Here is a 26,584-nt window from a genome sequence, read left to right on the forward strand (position 1 = left end):
CTTTGTGTACGTCAGGTCATTAATCATAATCAGTAAAACCCGATCAAAGGTTTCTTGGCGTACTAGCTAAGTTGTGAGAGTCTGGATGCCATGAGCAACATGAGGGGTGAGCCCTGAGCATTTCGGTGCAGTGCTAATATTGCAGCGCGATGGACCACGGCGCTGCAGCTTTCCCTTTAAGAGCCCTTTGGCTAACGGCGATACAGTAAAATGCAGGAGGTGGGACAACACCACACACAAAAATGAAGAAGTGAAGGCAGGAAAAGTTTCTCCAAAGGAAAAATGCAGGGCTTGTCCTTCACCCTGACGTCAGATCTGTCTTTAATAAAATCCCCAAAGAGCCAAGAGAAAAAGGCAGAGTGCCTAGGCTAGGTTGCCAGTTCAGGATTGCTCTGCATTCCCCAAAGTGGTGTTTTTGTTCAAAACGGCTCTAAATCTGGGTTCAATCAATGTATTTAATCCCGGCTTCCAGGGATGAGGTGGCTTTTGCCCTGGATTCTAGCAACAAGCAGCATTTTGCAGGTGAGTTTGGAAACTGTGGGAGAGACTCCTCTTCTGCAAACACACTTGGGTTTAATGGACGGTGGGCTGGGAGAGCCGAGTGCGGTGCGTGTGGGAAGGTGGGCACTGCTGAGCTGTGGGGAGGTGGGAGATGTGAGAGCGGGGAGTTAAAGGTGAGCTGTGGAGGAAAGGAAAGGAAAGGAAAGGAAAGGAAAGGAAAGGAAAGGAAAGGAAAGGAAAGGAAAGGAAAGGAAAGGAAAGGAAAGGAAAGGAAAGGAAAGGAAAGGAAAGGAAAGGAAAGGAAAGGAAAGGAAAGGAAAGGAAAGGAAAGGATGCAGAAGTGTATCTGAGTCGAGTCCATCTCTGCTCAGAATCCAGGTGGATCTGCACAGAAAACCGTAGTGTGGGGTTTGGGTGTTTTCTTTTCTTTTCTTTTCTTTTCTTTTCTTTTCTTTTCTTTTCTTTTCTTTTCTTTTCTTTTCTTTTCTTTTCTTTTCTTTTCTTTTCTTTTCTTTTCTTTTCTTTTCTTTTCTTTTCTTTTCTTTTCTTTTCTTTTCTTTTTTCTTTTCTTTTCTTTTCCTTTCTTTTCTTTTTTCCTTTTATTGCAACTATTTATATGGTAGAGCACAAGAAGGAGGAAAAGATGACCCATTCCTGCCCGAGGCAGCCGGGGTGAGACTGTTGGGGGAGCGGGTTGGAAGGGAATGGTCAGGTCTCAGACGGACGGCGGTGCCCGGGGGCGGGGGGCCGGGACAGAAGCGGGGCCGGGGCCGGGGCCGGTGCGGGGCCGGCTCCGTGCCGCAGGAGGGACCGGGAGCGGGAGCGGCGCCGGGAGCGGGGCGGGCGGTGCCGGCGGGCGCTCCCCGCAGGTGAGCCGCGCCGCTGCCGCCGAGGAGGAGGAGGAGAAGGGTTTCGTTTCCCCCTTTCCCGAACTCTGTAGCTGCCCGGTCCACGCAAGCAGCAGCTGCTCTCCTTCCCCTCCTCTTTGGAGAAACCTGTCTGGGAAAGCCGCTCAGTCCAGAAGGTGCGGATTGCTTTTCCTTCCCCGGTGCTGCTTGCGGCTAGGGTAAAACCCCCGGGGGAGGGAGCCGGTTGTTGGGAGCTGTTGTGTTTAGGAAGGTGACCATCCCGGCAGGGGGACGGTGCGTGCGGGGAGTGCCTGTCCCCAGCGGGAGAGCGACTGAGCGCTATCCCTCCTCCTCCTCCCCCATCCCCGAGGCAATGCTGGACTCGGGGAGCCCTGGGGACCCCAAAAGACAGATGCAAGGGACTGGCTTGGGCTGTCCGGCTTAAAGCTGGGACATTCCCAGAGCCAGCCACGTGTGAAGCTGTGTCTGAGCATCTCTTCTGCTCGGAGGGGGGTAACATCAACTGCTTTGCACAGGGGGGGATTTTGCTTTGCAGAGCTGCTGGCATCAGGGGTTGGCTTGTGTGTAGCGAGATAAAGTGGGGCTTTAAAGCAAGAAAGTAGCACCCGTGGTGTGGTACGCCAGATGCACCTGTGTGAAAGCAGATGGCAAAGCGATAAGTCCTGCGTGAACGTGGAGATGGGCTGATAATGGTGCCTCTTCTAGGAAAAAAAAAAAGACACAAAACAAAACACAAAACTAACAACAAACAAACAAAATGCACCTCTCGGCTGCTCTGAGGTGCGTTGATTCTTACCTCGGTTGATTTGTTTGAGCAAAAGTCACACAGAGGGAGCACCCCCCCAAACAGTGTTACTAGAGGAGATCTGTGTGAGCCTTGTAAATTTTCAAGTGGTTGTCCTGGGTGCCCTTGATATCAAAGATGTTTGAAAAAAAAGCTGCTATAGCTTGAAAGTATGTGTGAGTGCATGTAGACACACATGCCTGCTGTGGGGGTGAGTGAGTGCAATCCAAATATTGCTGGCAGCATGTTTGGTCTAAAGAGTTTCTAAAAAAGGGTTTGAAATAGTCTCAAAAATAGCCTGAAAAGAGTCCTTGGTCTCAATTGTTCCAGTTCAAGCTCTCCATTGAAGGGAGAAGGTGAAGCTGTGTCTCTCTGGAGCATTCCAGGGGCACTGTCACCTCCTGAGCACACCTGCGGAGTTGGACCTTAGAAGGTTGTGCTTAGAAACCATTGAGTAGGGGCGATTTCTCCCCAGTTGTGAACTGGCTTTCTGTGGGTCTTCTTCACACCTGAACTGGGATGTGATGGGGGGTTGGTAGGCTGATGAAAGGCAGCTTTCTGTCTGGCGCACATGGGGGAGTGGCGAAACGGATGAAAAGAGTGAATAGCATGCAGTGGTCAGAGGTGCTGGGGAGAGCAACTGGGAGGCAGAAGTAGTCTATGTAATGCTTAAAGGACTTTTGGGAGAAGACCAGACTTAGTTTGGTCTGCTTAAGGGGACGATGTCTGAAGGAGCAAGAGATATTCCCATTGGTGTGGGATATTGTGAATATTTAGCTCTTGTCACCAGCTCACGAGAGGTATCTTAGCTAAGTCAGGCGGGTCATAACAGATGAGTGCTGATAAAGCTATGACACTGCCCCACCTCATTGTCTCTTGTGTCACATCTTTGGTGGCATCACCACAACAGTAATAAAGGTCTTTCCAACACTGCAGAGGCACCCGTGGAGCGGCAGCACCAGGCAGGTCACTGTGCACAGGCAAAGCCCTGTAGTCTCCCTGGGGACTTGTCACTCTTCGCATATATGAAGAAATATGAACAGAAAAAGATGCTCCACTGGGAAAGAGGAGGGTTGACTATCTGTAACATAACTGGAATATATATACTTGTTCCAGGGAGGAAAGCAGAGGAGTTAATATGGGAAGGTCAGGCAGGTCTCAAAGGGTAATTCAGAAGGCAGGAATCAGGTTCTGCGGGAGCATCCCCTGTCCCCCAGTACTGTGTTAAGCTACAGGCAGTTACAGAGCTCTTAGAACAGTCTTATCAACAAGGTTTTGTATTGGGGCATAACTGCACGGGAGATGGGTTTGCAAAGAGAAAAATAGCTGAGCATAGTTGGAATTTCAGGCTTAAATTTTCAAACATTTCTTAAAATTTTGGTTTTTTCATAGATATAAGGGCAGAGACCATGGGAGCCCAAGTACCATCAACTAGGCTGAGATTCCTCAGTGCCTGAGTCATTTCTGCAGCAGGGACTTTAGGGCTGGATGCGTTGGCCCCTTTCAGTGCTGCACATTGAGGAATCAGAGCCAGGACCTCTAGCCTCTAGTCCTGATGATTCAACAGATATGAAACCCCTTGTTCAAATGGGACAAAATGTCCCAAACCAGGGTGATGACAAGAAAAGAAATTCTGCACTTTGTAGAAAATTAGTAAAGGAGATTATATAGGATGAAGAACAACATTGGAGGTTTCTAAAACATTTGAAGTGGAGGAATGGGTGGAGTGTGGATGAGGCAAATGCAAACCTGCAGACTTTTCCTTTGATGGTGCTTGTAAGCAAGACATCAAAAAGCAAATAGCATCAGCTGGTAGGCAGGTATTGACACTTTTATTTGATGTGATGGCAGTCACAGCACACAAACACCAGGCTTTTGGCTTTAGTGGGAGGGAGGAAGCAGAGAGATGTTTGAAGACAGTTTTATATAGTCACCATCTCCTTTATTAGAGTCGATTTCACTAGATAGTCACTGATAATGACTCAAGTTCAGGGCTGCCTCAGGCTGTGTGCAAAGTGGTTTGAGAACCATAATGTGCAGTTTTTCCTTCTCCTTTTTATAAGATTTTTTTGGCACCGATGTGAGGCCAAGAATTTCATTTGTAAAACATTTGGATTTGGTGGCAGGAAAAAAATATTACATTTCTTTGGGCTCTTGCAGGCGAAACCACATTCTGACCAAACTTGAACCGAAAAAAAAAAAAAAGAGAGAGAAAAAAAAGGCTATGGATTGATTTATTCATTTATCTATTTGCTTTGCTAGCAGCTCATATATAATCTAATTCTAAAGGTTCCAGACACCTTTATTCTTGCCTGCAAAAACCCTGTGGCTCTCCAGGGGAGGTGAGCTGAGGTTTGTCTATTGTAACAGAAGGCTACAGGCTTGCAACGTGGGTAAACGTCTAGATGTGGCACTTCAGGGCATGCTCTGAAGGGCAGAGATTGTAAGTTTTTTGGTTGGACTCGATGATCTTAAGGGTCCTTTCCAACCATGAAGATTCTGTGATTCTGTGATTCTGTAATGATGCTTAGATAATCTTAGGCAGCAAAGCTGATGTGTCTTGTCCCTCTAAATTTCTCACCATTCGCTGTTACTTAACAGCATCTGGTTATCAGAGACAGGGTCAATACGTTTGTCTTTAGAAGGGCTCATATCCCACACTTCTATAAATCACAGAATCACACAGAATGGTAGGGGTTGGAAGGGACCCATGGAGATCCTCTAGTCCAACCCCCCTGCCAGAGCAGGGTCACCTGCAGCAGGTTGCACAGGAATGCGTCCAGGTGGATTTTGAATGTCTCCAGAGTTGGAGACTCCACCACCTCTCTGGGCAGCCTGTTCCAGTGCTCTGCCACCCTCAAAGGAAAGAAGTTCCTCCTCATGTTTAGGTGGAACTTCCTATGTTCAAGTAGATGATGGTAGAAGTCAATTAAAACTACTCTGGTTATAGCAGCTGAAGATTCAGCTATGCAGATGGGCATCTTGTGGCTTGAAGCTGGTTGACATCATCCCTGCAGGTATGGCTGCATCATACGTGAGACTTTCCCAAAGATGATGTTTTATTTGGCAGTGCCCCCCTCACAAATCCACTTGCAGGATGAAATCACAGCCAAGGCAACACACTGAATGGTGCTTCAGGCGGACCAGAGTTTCAGACCCAAGCCTATTTCTGACGGAGTGAAGATGCCCACTAATTAGACACATGCACCCTTTGATAGCTGTCAGCTGCCAGTGTGCAACAGTCTCTTTGCCAGCATTAACCAGGACAGAGCCGGGGACAGGACTTGTCTTCCTCACCCCCCTCACAGTTGTGGCACTGCCTGTTTGTGTCGGCTTGGGCAGGTCCTGTCCCCGTTTCACACTGCAACAGTCCTGCCAGTGGGAATTCTCCAAGGACAGGTATTAGTTAAAAATGGTAGCTGTGAGTTCTAGCAAAAGCCTAAGATTTACATGGTTATGCTGAGCATCTGTCCTTTGAAAGAGTTGTGCATGTTTAGCTTCTCCCACCTTCCCCAGGTGCTAGTAAAAGGCACTGGCCAAAAATTTCAGAAGTCCTCTATACCCACGGGAGACACTTATTTCTTCCGAAGCTCTGGGCTCCCACGTTAGGATGTTAAGCGTTCCTTTAGCATCTTGCCAGTGCTCAGCTTACTGAGAACTACTCTTTTTGGACGGCCTCGGTGTCCCAGCGGGGTCTTGAGCATTCCTGTCTGGACAGGCCTGGCTCTCATGCACGAGTGGAAAAGAAGCTGTTCTAAAGAAAAAGAAATAGTATCATGTATGTGAACATTGGCAGCTGTGGCCTGGCAAAAGCTGAACGCCCACAGCTTCAGCTGAAGACACATTTGGGTATCAAGCCTGACAATGTCTCATGTTGTGGACCAGAAAGCAGGGTAAGATTTCCTCGCTCTTTCAGATTTAAGTTTGTCACCAGGAGGTGCAGGTAGGTGCCCGGGATTAAGATGTTCCCCCTGATTCCCTCTTTACTTTCTTATAATATAGCTCAACCATCCTCATTCTTAGGGTGCTTATGTTAAAAGTAGAATGTGCTGTTTCTATTAAATAGAAACTTTGACTGACAGCTGTCAGCGTGGCAGTGATGGGCCCAAACAAAGTCTACCCATTTGTTTTCTTTCTGTGTTCTGGTGTCCACAAAGAATTCAGACCCACTTTCTTGGAATGGGTTTATAGCACCCAATTTCCCCCTCACTCCCTCTTCCAAGTTTTGTCCCACCCAGGGTTTGCTGTGTCCTCCGGATGAGTTACCTTCAGCCCCCTCCCATTGCTGCAGCTTGGCAGGGGCACCACAGGGCTTTATTTTTACAGATGTGTCCTGGGTCAACAGACTCTGACTCTGCTGTTTTAGCAGCTCTGTGCGGATGTTCTCCAGTGCTGCTCTGGGTTTCCTAGCTGTGGGTGAAGATCACTGGTTTTCCTGCACCCTGCTGGTCTCCCAGCTCTGGGAGGTACCCCCACTGGTGCCTCTGTTATTTGTCACACCCATACTGAAACCTTATGTGTTTCCCTCTTGGCTGCTGCTTATTCTGGCATCCTGGGTGAAACTTCCGGAGTCTTCTTAATCCCTTGCGCCTTCTAATAGACTGCTGCTGGATTTTGACTTGTAATCCTTACATCTGGGCTAGGTGTGGGAAACTAGGGGGGAGAAAGGGCTTTTTTACCTCTGTGGGTGCCAACAGCTGGGTCTGCCTCTACAAGTAATTCTTCTTGTGGATGGGGAAGGAAAGGAGAGCCTTTAGGCTGAAACAGCTGTGGAAGAAGATAACACTTAAGCTAAGATTTGATGCACAACTTGAATAATGAATTTCTAATACTTGGGTTGGTAATGCATTCCAGGACTGTGTGGTCATCTGTGTGTTCCTCTTCTCTTTCTCAATAGCTCCCACATTGTTCTTAGTTGTTTTATTAGGCTGGGTCTGTCATTCTACTTAACCTATAAAGCAAATGAGAGATGAGCAAGTTGGAAGGCCAAGTTTCATGAACTCCAGGATGGCGTGTAATGAGCCCAAAAGGAAACCTGAGAGGTATTTGCAGAAATAATTCTGGGCTCATGCACCATCCATGGAGGGTTGTGAGTCACCTGGATCCTGATGTTGCTGGACATGTGTGCAGTTAGGTCTTTGCAGTCACAAAGCAACTCCAGCCCTTCAAAAAGACCTTTTCCTAAGAGCTTGCTTTGCAGATTCAGAAGGATTTATAAGAAAAAATGTCTTGTGCTTGGTGACAGGGCAGCATAGCCCCCATTCAGCTTTTTTATGGTAAGGGTGGTGAAACACTGGCCCAGGTTGCCCAGAGAGGTGGTAGGTTCCCTATCCCTGGAAACACTCAAGGTCAGGTTGGATGGAGTTCTGATCCTGATCTAGGTGAAGATGTCCCTGATCATTGCAGAGAGGTTGGACTAGATGGACTTTAAAGAGCCCTTCAAACCCAACCTAGTCTATGATTCTATGATTCTATAGCAAGACCACTTGGTCCAGCATTTCATTGGCACTCAGAAGAACAGCACGCACAATGCCTGTAATGCTTTGGCTGCTTTTATATCTTTTACTTAGAGCTGAAACAAAGTCCTGCCTAGCTTAAGGTAAACCTGACGTTTCCCTTCCTAGCATTGTGAAATCATCTCCAGTGAAAGGCTTCCAGGTGGATATGAAGCATTGGTTGTATTGTTACCTCTCTAGCATTCAACTGTCTAGCTGGACTGAATAGCTACCTTAGATGTAGAAACATTATGTGTAGTATCTGTATATAAGGGAAAGAGCACAGTAAAGTCAGTAGTAGTAAGCAACTTAGTAATTCTGTGCAATACCTAGCACAAAACTTGCTACCTGCCACCAGGAATAGTGCAACCCACACAGGCTGAACAGCTTTGAACAAAATTGCTTTGGATGACTCAGGGAGTTATTTTTTATATTTTTATTTTTATTTTTTTTGTATTAGAAGGTAGACATTTTTTAGCTGCGTATGAACAGATGCACTTTTCCCTTTCTAGAATTTATGAGTGCAACTCAGACTTTAATTTCTGAGGGATTTAAAAGTTTTGATTCCTTTCCATGCTCTACCAGCTTTCCAGACTACCATTCTGCTTTCTTTTTTGGTGTTTTCTTACTGAAGATTTTTGGGTAACAAGAGAGAGCAAGATGAGTGGGGGATTGTTTCTTTCTCCTGCTGAAGTTTCCTCATCTCCATATGCATATGCTTGGCCTGTGAAAGAAAGATTATTGAGAAAAAAAGGAAGCGTGGCTTTGTCGAAACACAGTTTGATGTCTGTTGGGGGCAACACTAATCACCTGACTCTGGTGAACTTGTCTTGCTCCATGAAGGGGACAACCTTCCTGCGCTGGGCAGACAACTAATGTGCCAGGGCTCTGCAGAGAGACTGGTAACTCCCCCAGAAAGCGACATCACTATCTTAAAGCATCTCTCGATTGTGCCCTAAATGCTTGTGTTGTCACTGCCATGCCTGATAAACAGTGTCCTTGGCATTCTCATATTCGTGGTGCAAGACGTCACTCTGCATCTGTGTTTTTTGGACTTGTGGATCCTCCTTTCTAGTTCTTGAAGTTCACCAAGACATTCCTGGGTGTGTGTGTATGATGACCAAGCAGGCTACAGCTCACATTTACGATCACCAGAGCTTATATCTGCTCTGACAAAGGGAACTTTCTGTGTCAGGACTGATAAGAAGGCAGAGACATCAAAATCCATATGGGGAGAATTAAGCGCTCCTCCAAATGCCTGGCACATGTACTTGTCTGCCTGCAGGCTACCAATTCCCTGGGTTTAGAGTAACAGCTGGGTCATTTTAGCTGTTTAGCAAGGAAGGACCAAACCACAAAAACTGCAGCCAGTGCTGAGAATCTGCAAGTGGATTACACTATGAAACTCTTCAGTTGCATTTTTATGAGGGAAAAAAAAAAGGGTGGAAAATTAATTAGGAAAATATCCAGGTTCCATTAACCACTTTGGCCATTCAGCAGGTGATTTGTTTATAAGCACTGCCGGCAACGTTTCCTGCTGGATCTTGTTCTTGGAGGCCTAGGTCATACTCACAGCATCTGTGTGTGGGCTGATATACATTGATGTAAGAGGATGAGGGCAAATTCAGCTGGCTGCTTTCTCTTTTTTTCTTCCACGTTTGACCCTAGGTATTGCAGTTATTGTAGTTGAATATATAATGACATCCCTGCTATTTAACACAGCAGTTCATTTACGGACATCATTCACCATTAATTTTCACTGCTTTACTAGAGTGCCAACTACACATTTTTAAAATTACATTTAATCAGACGTTTCTGTCAGGCACAGCTCTCCGTGAGCCTGGCAAAGGGGTCAGAGAAGCTGCAAGCTGACGTCTCTATGAGGTAGTGGGTTTCTGGAGGTCACTTGACTTATTTTTCCAGATTTTGCATCAAAACCCGTACTAAGCTTCCTCGGTGCACTGGGGTTCCCCAAAGAGGTGTCGTGATCGTGGTCATGCTGGCTGGTGAATTCCTCGCCCTCCCAAGCAGCCGAGGTGTGGGTGGGCTCCTGAGTTTGTGGTGGAACAACGCATTACGTGCCTGGTTTCAGCCTCAGATATGATGCTTCTCTTTCTTTTAGATTATATGCTTAATTCTATGTGATATATATATATATATAAATAATACACATATGCAGATACACCCCCCCCATTTTTATGGCTTGTGTCAGTTTTTCCATACATATCATATAGGCAGTCTGTTTGCACTCAAGGAGATCTTTGTACCATATTTTTGACTGTTTCCCTCCCCACATCCCAGAAATATTCAAATGCTTTCTGGAGTATCATCTGGGAGGCTGGATAATTTGATCAGAGGAAGAAATTGATATTATGGCAGCAAAGTTGAGATCCCTTTAAAACCTTTACATCCTTGATAATTGTACCATTTTATAGAGGAATAATTAAAGAATTGCATTTGTCTCATTCCGGTGGGTCTATGTGACCGTAAAGGTGTTGATCCTAGTTTTATTGTTCACCCTGTAACATACAGGGGAAGCTTTCTTAGAAAAACTGCCTCTACAGCGGGAGCTATGCGGAGATAAATATTTTGGCTTAACACCTCCCTCCCCGTACGCTTCCCAAATGTGGTTTTCCTGGCAGAAATCGTGTCTGTGGAGCAGCCTTGGCCCAGGGGGATGCTCGGAAGCAGCAGGGTGCTGTGCAGGGCTGCTGGGGAGCACCACAGCTTTGTCATTTGTGCACCAACACTGCCCTCGCGTGTCGGGGATTTGGGAGCCCAACCCTGTGCTCTGCGCACAAGCTCCCATGCCTGCTTGGCTTGCTGTGGGCTGCAGGCAGCCAACGCCAGTTATTCAGAGACAAGCAAAAATGTCAGCACCCATATAATTAGAAATTCATCTTCCTCCTCCTGGAGACTAAACACATGGCTGATGTCCTCCTCTATGTCTGGAAGCAGCAGTGTTAACTGTTGAAGGGCTGAGATGGTGGCACTTTCCAGTTTGGGGTTGGGTAGGACAGGGAAGTGGTAGCATTTGCATGGTGTGTTTTTTGGGAGGCATGGGGGTGCTGACAGGCATGAAGGCTAAGCAAATTTCTCCTTGTTACCTGTCAAAGCGCTTCAGTGCCAGGGTGCAGGACTCCCCATGTCACGTTGTGGTGGAGCTGCAGCAACACCCTGGCCTGAGCAGGGGGATTTGGTTTTGGTTTTGTGGTGTTTGTCTGGGTTTTTTTGGTTTTTTTTTTATTTTTTTATTTTATCACAGAATCATATAATGGTAGGGTTGGAAGGGACCTCTGGAGATCATCTAGTCCAACCCCCCTGCCAAAACAGGTTCACCTAGAGCAGGTTGCACAGGAACACGTCCAGGTGGGTTTTGAATGTCTCCAGAGTTGGAGACTCCACCACCTCTCTGGGCAGCCTGTTCCAGTTCTCTGCCACTCTCAAAGTAAAGTTTTTTCTCATATTTAGATGGAATTTCCTATGTTCCAGTTTGTGACCATTGCCCCTTGTCCTGTCATTGAGCACCACTGAAAAGAGTCTGGCCCCATTTCATGGTGTCAGGAGATCTCTGGATCAGAAAGGGGAATTTTGTCACCTGGTTAATTTAGACCTGGGCTCCAGGAGGTATCAATAGCTGCATGCAGGCAAGAGTGTATCAGTATGAAGGACCCATTGCATCACTTTGCACAGATACATCAAGTTATAAACTGCTGATCACCAACGATCTGCTGGATTTGAAAGTGTTGGAAAGGTGAGAGTGTCTTGTCTTTTTGCAGACATCAGGTGCATGTGATGATTGAAAGATAAAACACTAAGAAATTGACTTCGCTGAACTGACAGCATCCGAGAGTCAGCTCAGTGGAACGATTTCTTTTTTTGCATCCAGTAAGAACTAAACAACTTAGTTTATTAGCTGTGTGTAGGAGGAGGGATCATGGTATGGTTACAGAGTAGGAACAAGAAATCTAACTGCTATTTTTGGCTCTGCCACAGACATCCTGTCTGCCTTTGGGACATTCACTTCATCTCTTGGGCCCCAGATTAAAACAGGGTTATTCAGTAATTTCTTCCTTATGAAAGGTGCTGCTTTCCACCATGAGCAGTCCCTCCTAGAAGCAGACGGTGACATGCTCTGCTTGTTCATGCAAATCCTGTGTGTGCATTCCCATCTGGAGAGCTGATACCTCCAAGTATATCAGCCTTCACATTTAATGCTTGCACCAGTTATTCTATGTTCATTCTCCAGAATCTTTTTTACCAAAGCACTGAATTTCAGTTCTGTTTCCACTGACTTCAAGTGCAGGAGGATTCATTCTCCAGCACAATACATGATTTTCCTATACTAATAACTTCACTCCTTTTCTTTTTTCTTCATGAATTTGTGCCAGGAGGTATTCTAGTTTCCCCCCTTGTAGTTTCCGCTGCATTTAATTTGAAAGCAATGGGTTTGTCCCCAAAGCCTTGTAAAAGCCAAGGGTGAATCTCATGGCTTCTCTCTTTTTTCTTCCTTCCCCATTTGCAATGTGTCAGTTTTTGTTGGGGGTGGGGGGTGGGAGGCACAGATGCTTTTTGCAGCTTTCTGTTGTGTATTAAAACAGGATCTAAGCTTCAAGTGTGTCTGGAATAGTGTTTGTCGTGCAAAGCCCAGGCTGGATTGAGAGCTGGCTCTGACCTCCTCTGAGTCCCCTCCTTCCTATCACCTGAGTTTGCTCTTTTTGCTCTGTCTGGGACAGCTCTTCAGGAACATCCTGTTCCCCTTGTTGAGGGACTCATTACCACCCCTTCTCCTTTTTCATAGCACATGGGACAAGATGCTGTCTGTGGCCATGACTCTGCTGACTGCTGCCCTGCAGCAGTTCTTGCAAAAAAAGCAAGAAACCTTAGAAAAGTTGTTTGGATCATCCCATCTCTAAGCCTCACATGAGACACTTACATAGGTGGTGTTTTCTCCAAGCTCTCCTTGGTTGTCTCTCCCTGCAATCCTGCTGGCTCTTCATCCTTGGTGCTCTATTCAGCTACTGCTATGGGCAGCCAAAACTCTGTGTTGTTATCCTACCCTATCTACTCCACTCTGATGAGACCCCACCTAGAGTACTGCATCCAGCTTTCGAGTCCTCGGCACAAGAAGGACATGGACCTGTTGGAATAGGTCCAGAGGAGGGCCACAAAGATGCTCAGAGGGCTGGAGCACCTCTCCTATTAGTACAGGCTGAGAGAGTTGGGGTTGTTCAGCCTGGAGAAGAGAAAGCTCCACGCAGAACTTATAGCAGCGTTCCAGCATCTGAAGGGGGCCTACAAGTCAGCTGGAGAGGGACTTTTTACAAGGGCATGTAGTGATAGGACAAGAGGAAATGGCTTCAAACTGGAAGAGGGTAGATTTAGATTGCAGAGTACTGACCTAGGTGTCCATGCACTCACAGCCTCAGGTGGCCTCCCTTTGTTATGGGGCTCCAGAGCAGGAGAGAGGCAAATGCCTGCTTCAAAACTGTCTTGCAATGCAATGACCCTCAGCTTACACAAGGGCTTAACCAACTTTATCCAAGTCTTCCAAGCCAAATATTCTGGGCCAAGCCCTGCTGATTTTCAGGAAGGAAAAGAATTATGCTCCTAACCATGAGCTAGCAGCCAAAAGAAGGATCCTTCCCATGCCAGGCCCGTAGCATTTTAGATGTGGCACTCCATGGAAATCCAGACCAACACAGATAAGATGTACAGAAGTTGTCAGTGGCAAGGTAAGGAAACTTGACAACTGTGAGAGAACATCAAGTTGAATATTTTGAATCTGAATTCTAGGTTTTCTTTAAAGAACACTATCAAGTAGCCAAACTATTAAAAAGAAACTTCTCTTAAATTCAGAACTGCAGAGATCTCAGAGATCTGTGGATGGGAACTTCCTCATGGACCCCTGTTCAGTGACCCCTGTTCAGTGCTGAAGAAGCATGTTTTGGAGCAAAACCATTATTTTATTCCCTTCCCACTGATGTCAAATAAATTTATATGAGGTGTTTGAATAGCAGTCATTCCGAATGATCTTAATATTATGAAATTATGAGTTGCCCTGGTTTTTCAGCCTCTGCCTGTGGAAAGCCCCACTGCTTTTTTGTACCTTTTAATCTCATAATTTTTTGTGGTCATCTTATTTCCTTTTAATGCTATTAAAGTTTGTGATGTACACTCCCTACAGTTTTCCCTCATTTTTTGCCAAACTGCTATCTATATGGACTAGCTGATGCTGCTAAGATCTACTGCATGAAATAATAGATCAAAGTTTACCCTGAACTGGGCAATCACCTGAAAAAAAAAAACAGGATATGGATCTAAATCACTCTTAAAGATGAAAAATAAGACAAAAATGTAGTAGAATGAGTGTAAAACCCAGGCACCCTCTTCTGAAAAGCCACTAAAAAAGCAGGTGGTATCTATTCCCTTCTGGTTTGGAGAGTTAATGGTTGTGGGCTGTGTGAGTATGGGGTGTGAGACCCCGATCCCCAAGGGTCAGCCCGAAACTCCCCTCAACCACAGAGCAGTTCGTAGCAGGCTTGGAATTATTAGTTGTTGGCTAATAAAATGAGTGTATTTGAAAAAAAAAACAAAACCAAAAACAAAACCAGAAAAAACCACAGAAAACCATTTTGTTCCTTCTCATTTTGTATCAGTCTTTTTGTAATAGGTTTGCTTGCTTGCGTGTTTGTATTTTGTTTTTCACAATAAAAGAGGCCGAGTAGGAAGGGTACCCCAAACGCCATGCAAATAACAACACTCGGGTTTTTTGCTTGTGTTCTAATAAACCCAAATGCACCTCCTGCCTTTTTCTAGTGTTCTAATGAACTAGAGGGGTTTCGGACAATGAACATAGTCGCAGGTTTGCACAGTGTACCAACAGTTTCTGTAACAGGACCGGAAGGTAGTGGGGGGGAGCCCCTGTGTGTTACAATTAAAATGCTGAATTCAACTGTTTTCTTGGAAAGGTAATAGGAGCTCTCTGTAGGGTCAGGGTCAGGAATCCAAGACCAGATCCACATTGGTGTTCTAATATCTCTTTATTTTTTTCTACTTTGTGTCTGAACCCAAATTTAAACCAGTGAGACTTGGACCCTCCTCTGAGGCTGCGAGCTTGGCTGAAGAAATGCAGAAATAGGAAATCGAAATTATAACTTCTTTGGGTTCTTCAGCCAAGGAGAGTAGTGGAGAGTGGAGAAAAGTGGCCTGGAGACCAGGAGAAATGTAGGGGTGTGTGCTGAGAGATGGACAGTCATGGGAGGTTTGGTCCACAGCGATTTGGCTGCTTCTGGCTCAGCTCGAGCTTAGGGCCTGGCAATCATCCTCAAGCCAGTAAATTCCCATTGTGTCAGAGTTCCTTGAACCTTGAATAGGCTTTATTTCTTCCTGGTGGCCTGGAAAGTGGATGCTATTGCTGATAAGTGCCGTCTGGCTGCCAGCACACTGGAGCCTGCTCTCTCCCCTCTCTGTACTTCGTTGCTGTAGAACTTGCACAGTTGAAGTCATTCTTTTTTTGTGTTAAATCTCAACTAGTAATCTCCTTGGTAGATATGAGAAAGAAAAGGACAAGCTAAAAAATGCACTTCTGACTCCAGATTCCACTTTCCTGTTGATACAGCTGTGTGTTTCCTACTCGATGGCTCAGTAAACAGACAGTTTAACTCTTCAAATCTTGCAGTTGTGTTGCTTCAGCGTCACCAGTTTTTCTCCTTAATGAAAATTTCCCCTCTTGTCTCTGTCCAGAGCTGCCTTTTTGTTTTGTTTTTTTTTTTTTCTTCTTTTTCTTTTGCGCATCCCCACACATTTCACATCCTGTTGTGGTTTAACACTTTATTCAGAAAGAACAGGATTTCCTCTCGCTTTTGGTGAAAACACTTCCCTCCTTTGCAACTCCCACTTTCTGGTGTTGTGTTCATGAAGGTGAAAGTAATTAAACCTTCTAAGTTTAATTCACAGCAATTAAAATTCAATCAATAAATTCCCTGACAAGGGCATCATGAGAAGACTGATGTACTGATCCCTGTAAACAGAATTTTTGTCGCTTGAGATGAGAAAGGGTATACTGGACTTCAGCTTTGGATAAATTACATGTCAAGGGTATTTCAGCCCTTCATGCCAAAACAAAATCTTCTTCACATCTGTGTCTGTTTTCATTCTGGTGTTGTATGGCTATTTGATTGATGGCATCGGTGATATCACACCTGCTGGTGGTGACCTGGCCGTGCCTGGCTGTGACATCCTAAGCGAAACCTCCGTGCTGGTGGTGTGGTGTTGCAAGTATATCTAGGCTGAGGAAAATGCTGTCTGTAAGACAATCATTCCTCTTATGTGAACAAAATGAAGAAAACTTGTCTTTTTGCTCAAGTAGATGGGTTGAAGGTGCTCAGCTGTGGTGTCCCCCTGCATTCGAAGTCCTCCAGACACATCTGAATGCCATAGTCAGGAAAATTCATATGCTACAAGCTGAATATTGATTTTTCTGTGGGTGAGTGGATAGAAATTTCTTCTTCCCAGGCACATCACCAGCATAGCCACAGGCCTACAGACCTTTTAGCAGCTCTGGCTTTCCTCCTCTCCCTATCTGTACTGATATTTTCATACAGGAACTCTCTTGGGATCATCTCCTTTGGTGGCAGCCGCATGTTCCTCCATGGGCTGGGCAGCTCTAAACCTTCAGTGTTTGTCCATTATAGCAAAAGAATTGTTACCACCCCTGTTCTGCAGACACGGAGAGGCTAAAAGCTGAGTTCAAATAACAAAGTCATGCCCTAGTCCTTCAACCTAGGGTTTACCTTCTCTACCTTTAGCAGCCCTAAATTTAGGCATTTTATCCAGAGTAGTTATTAAGTCCCTTGTGTGACTCCTCTGCTGTCAGCAGAGAGGGACCCGGGGTTCACACCCAGCAGCTGCAAACGCAGCAAATTGCACGGAGAAGCTGAGGAAAGTGGGACCTAAAACCATAAGAATTATGCTTAATCTCACCAGTGCAAAAGATCCCACTGAACTAACGAGCGTCTTGCAAGTGTGGTAGCTGCTTATAACCAAATCTGCATTCTTCTCCAACACTGGACAGTGAGCCGGTGATTTGCTCAGGGACGTTTTTGGAGTCATTTTGCATACGCACTGGGTTGTCAGTAGTTTTTATTTGTTGACTAGCACTAAATTAACTTGATTGTGTAAATCAGCTGGCTTTCATTAACATAAATATTCTTTTAAGGTATTCATATTTCAGTCACGCTGTTCTGGTCACCATTTATCCTTTGCAGTGACAATGACAAGCGAACAAGATGCACCCATGTGCAATAACCATGTGGCTACGTGGTCTAGCTTAGAAAGGAGCTTCACTTGGAAGTTTGAATGGCTGTTCGAAGCAAGCTGATTACATTGGCTCCTTTTAGTAGTCTTATTTGGAACTATGTCTCATTGCATTGGCACCTCCAGGTCCCAATCAAAACTGATTCCCTCCCACTCTCCTCTCCAGCTATGTTCCTACATAAATAAAACTGAATATGTCCTGTGAGAGGGACTTTTTTTCTTTCTTGCCTTTTCTGGGGGAAAGCTGCCCAGCTATCCTCTCAGTCATGTAAGAACTGAGTAGCTTCTACATTCACTGAGAAGAAAAAAGTTCTTTTTGTGCCTATAATGGGATGAATTGACCCTCAAATGGCTGTATACTCCAAAACTTTGCCCTCCTGGTGGATTTGTCTTTGAAAGCAGCATTTTTTTTTTCTTTCTTAAGAAGGAAATGCAGATTGGTTTCTTTGTTTATTGGTTGAGCCTGTAGCTCAGGTGAAGTTAATGACAGCATTCAAAAAATTAATAATAGTAATATAAACACACTTCACGTTTTTCCCTAATGGTAAAACTTTATCTTATTAGATGCCCTCTTTGGAACTGCTTTATTATTTTTTCATTTGACTGAAAGCAGTGATGGCTTTGATTTCTAACGTGGTCCCCAGATAGGTTAGAGTCTCTTATGAAGAACTCATTTATCTCAGATTGGTGCCAGCTTTAAGGGATTATTTTCATACTAGGTGGCATTCAGTTCGTGGACTTCTGATGTCCTTTTCATCTCCCTTAGCCTCAGGTACTGTATGGCATTGCACACCTGACTACTGCTGAGACTGAGCTGAGCATTTGGGTGAGAATATGACTAGATCTCAGTTTCCCAGATGTCAAAGAAAGAGTCGATAGGCTATAAACTATTTGGGAAGGCTTGTCTCTTGTAACGGATCACAAAACTTCAGCACAGCAGAGTCCTGGATCTGGTACATCCGATGAGGAGTACACTGAGTGTACTTAATTTGCAGTCTCCTCCTTTCTGCTTAGAAAACCTGTAGTCCAATCTACTTCAGGGTCTCGACTATCATCTAGAAAAGTTAACAAATTCCAGATTTGTTTGATGGTTTCTTCCACCCTCATAGCTTTAGATCTCATGATCTCCAATATTATCTGTGTGAAGGGTCTTCATATACATGTTTTGGCAAGTAATGTCTCTGTTCCACATGTTGAGCTAGCAAATTCCGTCAGTTAGGCTGGACTTGTTCCAGGGGTTTGGGGCAGATAAACTCAGCAAAGCTTGGGAAAAGGAAGCCTCTAGCTAATCAACACACTCCTGCTAAATGATCTCACCATAAATTTGGCAAGGTCGTTTGTGCTGATCTCGCTTTAATTTCCAATATGAGCTTACAGCAATTCATCATTTCTCTAGCTTATGGGCCACCGCTTTTCTGGCTTGCACTCTACCAGGTGTGCATGGGTGCAGACCCACTTCCAGCCATGTTCTGTACATCTGAACTCATTCAGAGCTTGCAGATACATTTCTATTGAATTTACTGGTTTTATTTAGAAGTCTTTAGCCTTTTTTTTGTGTGTGTTTTCTTGGTATGAAGATTTTTGCTCTTTGAGTCAGAAGAAAAAATGCCCAGAAGTGTGTGCTTAGCGTTCTGCTGCTTGCTTCTCTTTTTAGACATCAGATAACACTGTTGCAAAGGACTTTAGATTTCCTTTTTGAGATTCTTTTCAGCACATCCTAAAACACAGTGACAAAAGTCTAATTAAATCTTTTGGGGAGGATTTTGAGAGACTGTTGTTTGACATCGGTACCTTGTGATATGGTTAAAAACTTGATATCAGCTTTAGGAAGAAAACAGATTAGGAAGATAATGTGTCCCCAGGGAATTCAATACTTCAGTTCCTTGAAGAAGCTATTTAAAGCAGCATCTGCTCCATGCTGGGTATTGTTTTATACTTTCCTTCAGATCCCTGAACCTGAAGTGCATTATTTGGATACGTGTCTATTTGTGTGAATCCGTTAGCACTCAGAGAAATGTAACAGGAATATTTTCTATGAAAAGAAATAGACAAACGGGATTTAGATATAATAGTGAAGACAGACAACTTGACTGTTGAAAGTAGCATAGGCCACAGCACCGTCCCCGTCCCACTGCTGATGTGATGAGATGCCAGTAGAGTTTGATGGGGAGGAAGTGGAAGGTGACCAGTTCCCTTTTCCTGTTTATGACAACATGGGCACGCTGGTTATTTGATGTTCATTGTTCCCCGCCCCCCCCTCCACCCTTAACCATTTCATATGACTTTAACTTGCACGGAGTTTTGTGGTTTGTCTCTTGACTATGTGAGTCTCTTTTGCCTCGGAACCCTCAGTGTGGTAACAACACTCATTCACTTCCCATATATCTTAGCCACCCTGTGGTCCTGTTTTTAGAGATTTACAGATCATAAAATCATAAAATCATACAATAGTTTGGGTTGGAAGGGACTTTTAAAGGTCATCTAGTCCAATCTCCCCTGCAACGAGCAAGGACATCTTCACCTAGATCAGGATCAGAGCTCCATCCAACCTGACCTTGAATGTTTCCAGGGATAGGGAACCTACCACCTCTCTGGGCAACCTGGGCCAGTGTTTCACCACCCTTAGCATAAAAAATTTCATCCTTATATCTAGCCTAAATCTTCTCTCTTTTAGTTTAAAGCCATTACCCCTCATCCTATCGCAACAGGCCCAGATAAAAAGTTTGTTGTCATCTTTCTTATAAGCCACCTTTAAGCACTGAAAGGCTGCTATAAGGTCTCCCCAGAGCCTTCTCTTCTCCAGGCTGAACAACCCCAACTCTCTCAGCCTGTCCTCACAGCAGAGGTGCTCCAGCCCTCGGATCATCTTTGTGGCCTCTTCTGGACCCACTCCAACAGGTCCATGTCCTCCTTTGCTGAGGGCTCCAGAGCCGGACGCAGTACCTCAGATTCCTGGCACTTGTTCAGAACATGAGTCCAACCTCTTGCTGTCTGGATGTATCCCATCATCTTCAACTCCTGTTTCCCTTCCTTAATTTAAATACTACTATTCCTAGCTCAGCAAGCTTTTAACACCATAAATACTTCCTTTACCCCCTTGAGTTTTCTGCTGTCAGACTTTGCACACTGCACGGTTGCTGATAAGGAGGGATGCAGCTCTTCCCATCTCTTCAGTCTTCCCTCTATCTGCCCAAATTAGTGTAATCAAACACACCCACCTAATAACTCCCAGATTTTTTCAAAACAGTCTTATTTTTACATACAGAGATTAAGGTTCCTTTATACTGCTGTAGCCTTATGAAAGAAAACTAAGCTCTTTGCATTTGCCATAACATTATCAGTAACTCCATGTCAGCTGTACCAGTCACAGGAACTTGTTTTCCACTGTCTGGTACATTGTGTGCTCATTTCTACCTTTATGTAGTGAGCACCTATGATTTAGTGGACTCTTGCACAGATGCTTCTGGGTATGGAAAATTCAGTGCAATAAGTATTGGTCCGTGATCTGTGGAAGTTTATCTCTTTATTCTCAGAGTATCTCATGATGCGTGATATCAGGTGAATTTTTTACAATAGAGATGTGAAAGTATCACAAAGCCTCCGAGTACAGTGATTTTATTATATGTGTTGAAGAAAGGTCAGTGGGGTTTCTGGAGGCTGTGAGGGAGGTTCTGCATCTCTCACTTAATCTCTAGTTCCTATTCTCCCTGGTTTGAATGGGACTTGATCTTGGTCAAGGGAGTTTTTATCCAGTGGTGAATGCTGCAACTTCTTCTTCTTCCCATTTTCCTCGTAACACTTTCTCCCCTTTTGGACCAAAAGATCTTCTCTAATATCCTCTCATCATTTGTGAACTCTATATACTGCAGCTCTGCTTTGGCACTTGGGTGGGAACAGGAATAAGTGTTGCAGTCCAGGAGAAAGAAAGAAGGGGTCATATTTGGTTGCATCCTCACTGCTGAAGCAGAGAAGCTGTCTCCATGCTCTCAGGCTATCTCTGTAGTGGGAAGAGAAAGAGCAGATGGAGCCAGAAGCATGGTAGAGCTAAGCTGGGCCATGCAGAGTGGTGGAGACCAAGGCACAAGACTTGCCCGTGAAAGCACAACACAGCAATCACATGGATGGGGTTTAGCATTGCTGGCACTTAGAACTGCAGTATTACCATTATTGTTTTCCACTGCTCAGTGTAAGATCCAGTCTGCTGATACCCCTCTTCCACCCTGGGTTGCAGTGGTTTCCTGATTTGGTTTTCTAGAAACAGACACTAGTCAGACTCTGGTTCAGCATTTGGATTCCATGATTTCTGTGGAGAAAAGCCACTTTCCTCACAGAAGTATGGCCAGACTATACCCAGATCAGATAACGAAGCTGTGGCAGATATTGATGAGGATGCCGTTGCTTCAAATGTAAAAGTGCTGCTTTACTGATCTCTCTGCGTACACAGAGATAACTCATTTCAGATGCTACAAGAGACTTTTGCCATGATTTTGCCTGCCAAAGGGTAAGATAACCCATATCATTTCAAGCTGGGTCCTAATGTTCGGCAATCATACTGAATTAGCTGCAGGTCCTCCTAGAGTGTACAAAGGTCCATCATCTTCTGTTATTCCTAAGGATATTGCTGACCTATAGGTCTTCCATCTGTAATCTCTGTATAACAGAACACATCAAATACTATAAGCTACAATTTCCAAAATATGCCATGCTTGGAGCAAAAATGTCCTTTCATGATGGGACACTGCCTGGAATTGCTGCTGTTTATTTAGGCAAGTTGTAGGCTCCATCTGTTTTTTACTTAACCACCGGGGTGTAGCAATGCCCTCTTACTGCTCATCTTTCATTGAGAGTCTTGAGGTGGCTTTGATAAAATGGTACAACACTATATTAAATGGCAGTTATGGGTTTTTTTTGATGAATCCACACATGCCATGTGTTCCGAAGGGGCCATTAAAGAAGCAGTAGCAGCAGCTTCTCTTTCCTTCTATTATCTTGAAACCTTCCAGCTACAAAACCAGGCTTCTGGTATGTTTCCTGTTATCACATAAAACTACAATTAGCTGCCAAATAGCATTCCGGCTGTGCTTATGATATGAGAGGGAATGGACCTGCAAAATAGAATTCTTTTGACATTATTAAATGCACCATTTAACAAAAAGATCAGCTTTTATTTCTCTGTGCTACAACCAGACTTTAGGTGGCACAGCACAAGACTGAATTGATGAAGGTCTTCTTGGTTGTTTGGGTTTATGGGTGTATTCCACACGTGGTTTTGGCAAGGTATGCGTTCACAGGCTGCAAGAAACGCTGGTTGTCAGTGCCCTCTGGAGGTCTTTAATCTAACAGTTGAGGAAGGAGAATGCAAAACCTTGGTGGGTGACCTGTCCCAGTGCTGCACCGCTCTCCTAGTGAAGAAGTTGCCTACCAGGTGTTCAGACTAAACCTCCCCTACTACATTTTGTAGCTGTTGTCCATTAGTCTACCCTCTGCTACCACTGAGAGGAGTGGACTGATACCAGATCAGCTGTTAGCCTCTTTGCAAGATTACCCAAGCCCAACTTCCATAGCATCTTGTCCGGGATCATGATCTTTAGGTCTCTGACCATCTAGGTTGCCCTTCTCTGGACTGATGATTCTTTGATATTCCTTTTAAAGTGAGGGCTCAAAACTATAGTCCAGGCACTGAATTAATCTATTAAGATCCCACCAAGACCAGATTCTTTCCTATATTTTGACTAAACAAACTATTAAACAGAGGCAAAATGAGAGCAAGTAACTAGCCCATAGTATGTATTTCAAGAAGGAAGACACTTTGACAGTTGGAAAATAAAGTGGTCAACTTGGAAAGCAGAGGAAATAGCTAGGGGGAGATAGCTAGGAAATATCTATTGGAATAGGTAGGGGGAAATAGCCGCATGCGCTGCGTCTTTTCCGTACAGCCGTACGGCTCATGGCGCCCCCAGTGCCGTACAGTGGCAACTTAACATGGCTGGAAAATTGCTGTTTAAAGGAAATAGGGATGCATAACTTCATCAGTTCATCAGCCACTCTAGGGAAGTACAGATAATGGGGGTTAGAACTAGATCATAGAATCATAGAATCATAGGGTTGGAAGGAACCCCTGGAGATCACCTAGTCCAACAGCCCTGCCAGAGCAGGGTCACCTACAGCAGGTTGCACAGGAATGCATCCAGGTGGGTTTTGAATATCTCCAGAGATGGAGACTCCACCACCTCTCTGGACAGCCTGTTCCAGTGCTCTGCCACCCTCAAAGGAAAGAAGTTCCTCCTCATGTTTAGGTGGAACTTCCTAGGCTCAAGTTTGTGCCCATTACCTCTTGTCCTGTCCCTGGGCAACACTGAAAAGAGCCTGGCCCCATCCTCCTGACACCCACCCTTTAAGTATTTATAAGCATTGATAAGATCCCCCCTCAAGCATCTTTTTTCCAGACTGAAGAGACCCAAGTCCCTCAGCCTTTCTTCATAAGAGAGGTGTTCCAGTCCCCTAATCGTCTTGGTAGTCCTTTGCTGCACCCTTTCCAGCAGTTCCCTGTCCTTCTTGAACCAGGGAGCCCAGAACTGGACACAGCACTCCAGGTGCGGCCTCACCAAGGCAGAGTAGAGGGGGAGGATGACCTCCCTCAACCTGCTGGCCACACTCTTCTTGATGCACCCCAGGCCTTTTTGACCACAAGGGCACATTGTTGGTTCATGGTCATCCTGCTGTCCACCAGGACTCCCAGGTCTCTTTCAGCTGAGCTGCTCTCCAGCAGGTCAGCCCCCAACCTGTACTGGTGCATGGGGTTATTCCTCCCCAGGTGCAGCACCCTCCACTTGCCCTTATTGAATTTCATAAGGTTTCTCTCTGCCCAACTCTCCAGCCTGTCCAGGTCTCTCTGGATGGCAGCACAGCCTTCCGGTGTGTCAGCCACCCCCCCCAGCTTTGTGTCATCAGCGAACTTGCTGAGGGTGCACTCTGTCCCCTCATCCAGGTCATTGATGAATATATTGAAGAGGGCTGGACCCAGTACTGACCCCTGGGGAACACCACTCATCACTGACCTCCAACTAGACTCTGTGCCCCTAATCACTACCCTCTGAACTCTGTCTTTCAACCAGTTATCTATCCACCCCACTGTCCATTCATCAAGCCTACTCTTCCTGAACTTCCCTATAAGGATGCTGTGGGAGACTGTGTCGAACGCCTTGCTTAAGTCAAAGATAATCTTTAAGGTCCCTTCTAACATGAACCATTCTATGATTCTATGATTCTATAATAGGTCAAGCAAACTGTTTCCGATTTGAGAATTTAAATAACAAATACATTTTTAAATGAAGAGGTTTTTTAAGTCAAAATATTCTGCATTGGAACAGAAACAGAAAATCGTTGATACTTGAAAATGCAGATTTCTGTTTTGAAAAACAAAATAACTTTTAAAAATGCCACAAAACCTGTGCTATTCTTGTCATGGGAAACAAACAAAAAAAAAAAGTGGAGCTTCTTAATTTTACTTTATTTTATTGCTCAGCTTGGGACAGAACGTCCCAGGAGAGTAAGAAGACAGAAGACATCTTCCCTTTGATTTCAAAGCCATGACTGAAACACGGGAGATAAGCAAATGCAAAACACAGCTAATTGCAAAGTAAAACCTCTGCCAAACCAGTCTGCTCTTGTCTGGGAGCTGGAACTGCGATACTGCTTTTGTTACCCAGCTCGTGGCTCAAACGTCAGCATCTCGTTCTGGACGGTTTTAGAATGGTTTGTTACTCCTTGTAACCATGGATAGTCCAAATGCTCATTTGTTCTACTCTCCATTTGCCTAAAATTGAAGTCTGTTAACTTGTTCTTTCTGGAGACTTTTCTCCCTTACTCCTCCAGATGTTCCCTGTTGCTTTTCAAACCCTAGTTTAAGCTAGTTTCGCTGGATGAGCTCATTAGCTGCCCAAACTGAATGTGTGCAGCACAAGAGACTGCAATGCTCTTAGAGCACAGAAACTATGCTGTTTAATATCCCAATTAGTGGATTCTGTGGTGGCAGTGTCAATTTGTTAATGATGTCCAAACATTTTTATATCAGCCTATTCTAAGCGAGTGCTGCTCTTACTGGGATAATACTTATGAAACATCAGGTTGTTTTCTAACACTCTGAGCACTCAGTGGAAAAATGTGAAGAAAATGTGAGGCCACCCTGAGTTTGCCAGTATAAGCAATATTTTGGCAAAGGCGTGCATGTATGTAATCTTCACTCTGTAATTGTCTAAACTGAGTTAGAAAAGACTCTTCCAAATATCTGCCTACATTCTTCCCACAGATATATTTCCCAAAATAATATTATGGGAAGTTGATTGTTTATCATTCACAGATCCACATAAATATTAATGGTTAACTCACTGTGGATATTTTATTTTCTTAGGCTGTTTAATGTTATGCTTCATGCAGAACGTTCCTTTCTGCTCGGTCTACAGCGCACAGTCAGAATAAATCCAGCTGGCACCTGACATCTATGAAACTGTCTTATATTTTCTGGGTTCAGAGTCCATTATTTTACAATATGTTCTGGAGATTTCATGTCTGGGATCAATTTTAATGAGGTATCTAGAAGCTTAAGCATGCTCTGGGGAAGCTAGGTCCTGAATAATCATATTTTCCTCTTACCTTTACGTGTCCTGTGGAATCTGATTTATAACTCTGTCCTGATGCTAGCTCACTTGTCACTAGTATTGCCTTCTGATAGTTTATGAGCATTCACGGGGACTTCCTCAAGAGTATAACAGTAAGGAAGTCCTGATGGTACTGTGATTACTGCTGATCTTGCTGTAAGAACTGTCTCTTTGTTGACCCGTCTGGTTTGGGTGTAATAATAATGCAAATATTCAGCAATATTCAGCTCAGAAGTTCCAACTGAGCAAGATCAAGAAATAAACTCCTACCCTGAGGGCCTGGTTTAAGCCCACTGATGTAAGCCAGGTCCTGGTATTCACTGCTAATGTGCCCATCTCTCTGACAGGCACTATGAGTTGTTGACCTCTGTCTGTTCTGGGATGAAACTAAGCAATATCTGTGCTTTCCCAGAGATGCAACTGAGGGATGGAAGAGTAAGTGGCTTTATTTAATAGATTATTTATATTTCATTTTGTCTTTTCGCTTTTACTTCTTTATTGAGCTCCAGCCACTTTGCTCCCCTGGGAACGGTGCTATGTCAGGTTATTATTAGGATGTTTGCAACTCTGTGAATCTGGATGTGAGTCTCCTGGGGTGCTTCTAAAAATTCTTTTAGTTTGTGAGAACATTTAAGGCAGTATCTGATGTTGGAGTTGGCTCTACAGGCGTTTCTGCTTGTGCTGTCTAAAGAGTTCAGCCAGTAGGTGGAACCAGGAGAAAGCAGATGTGTCGTCTGGCAGCCGGACAGGACAAACGCACAACCCATTCCTGGGAGATGCATCCTTAAGTGTCCACCTAAAGTTGGGGTTTTAACTTCATTGTTTAGGACAATCAAACTGCAAAACCCAAAGTTATTTTTAAACTGTAATGCTGTCAGTCCTTGGTGCATGAATTCCCACTGGTAAGGATGTTTGGGTCAGTCTGCAAATCAGATGATTTGATCACATAACAGTGAGGAG

General features: G+C 44.6%; 1 protein-coding gene across 1 annotated transcript in view; it reads left to right on the top strand.

Annotated features, from left to right (window-relative positions):
* The first annotated feature begins 232 nt into the window (after nt 1–232).
* Nucleotides 233–26,584, top strand: part of CCN4 (cellular communication network factor 4) — a 38,917-nt gene continuing 12,565 nt past the window's right edge. The window contains exon 1 of the mRNA XM_074573676.1: nt 233–522. Within this exon, the coding sequence (XP_074429777.1) occupies nt 475–522 (48 nt within the window). The 5' untranslated portion in view covers nt 233–474. The remainder of the gene's footprint in view (nt 523–26,584) is intronic.

Source organism: Larus michahellis, chromosome 2 (assembly GCF_964199755.1).
Source record: "Larus michahellis chromosome 2, bLarMic1.1, whole genome shotgun sequence".
Taxonomy (NCBI): domain Eukaryota; kingdom Metazoa; phylum Chordata; class Aves; order Charadriiformes; family Laridae; genus Larus; species Larus michahellis.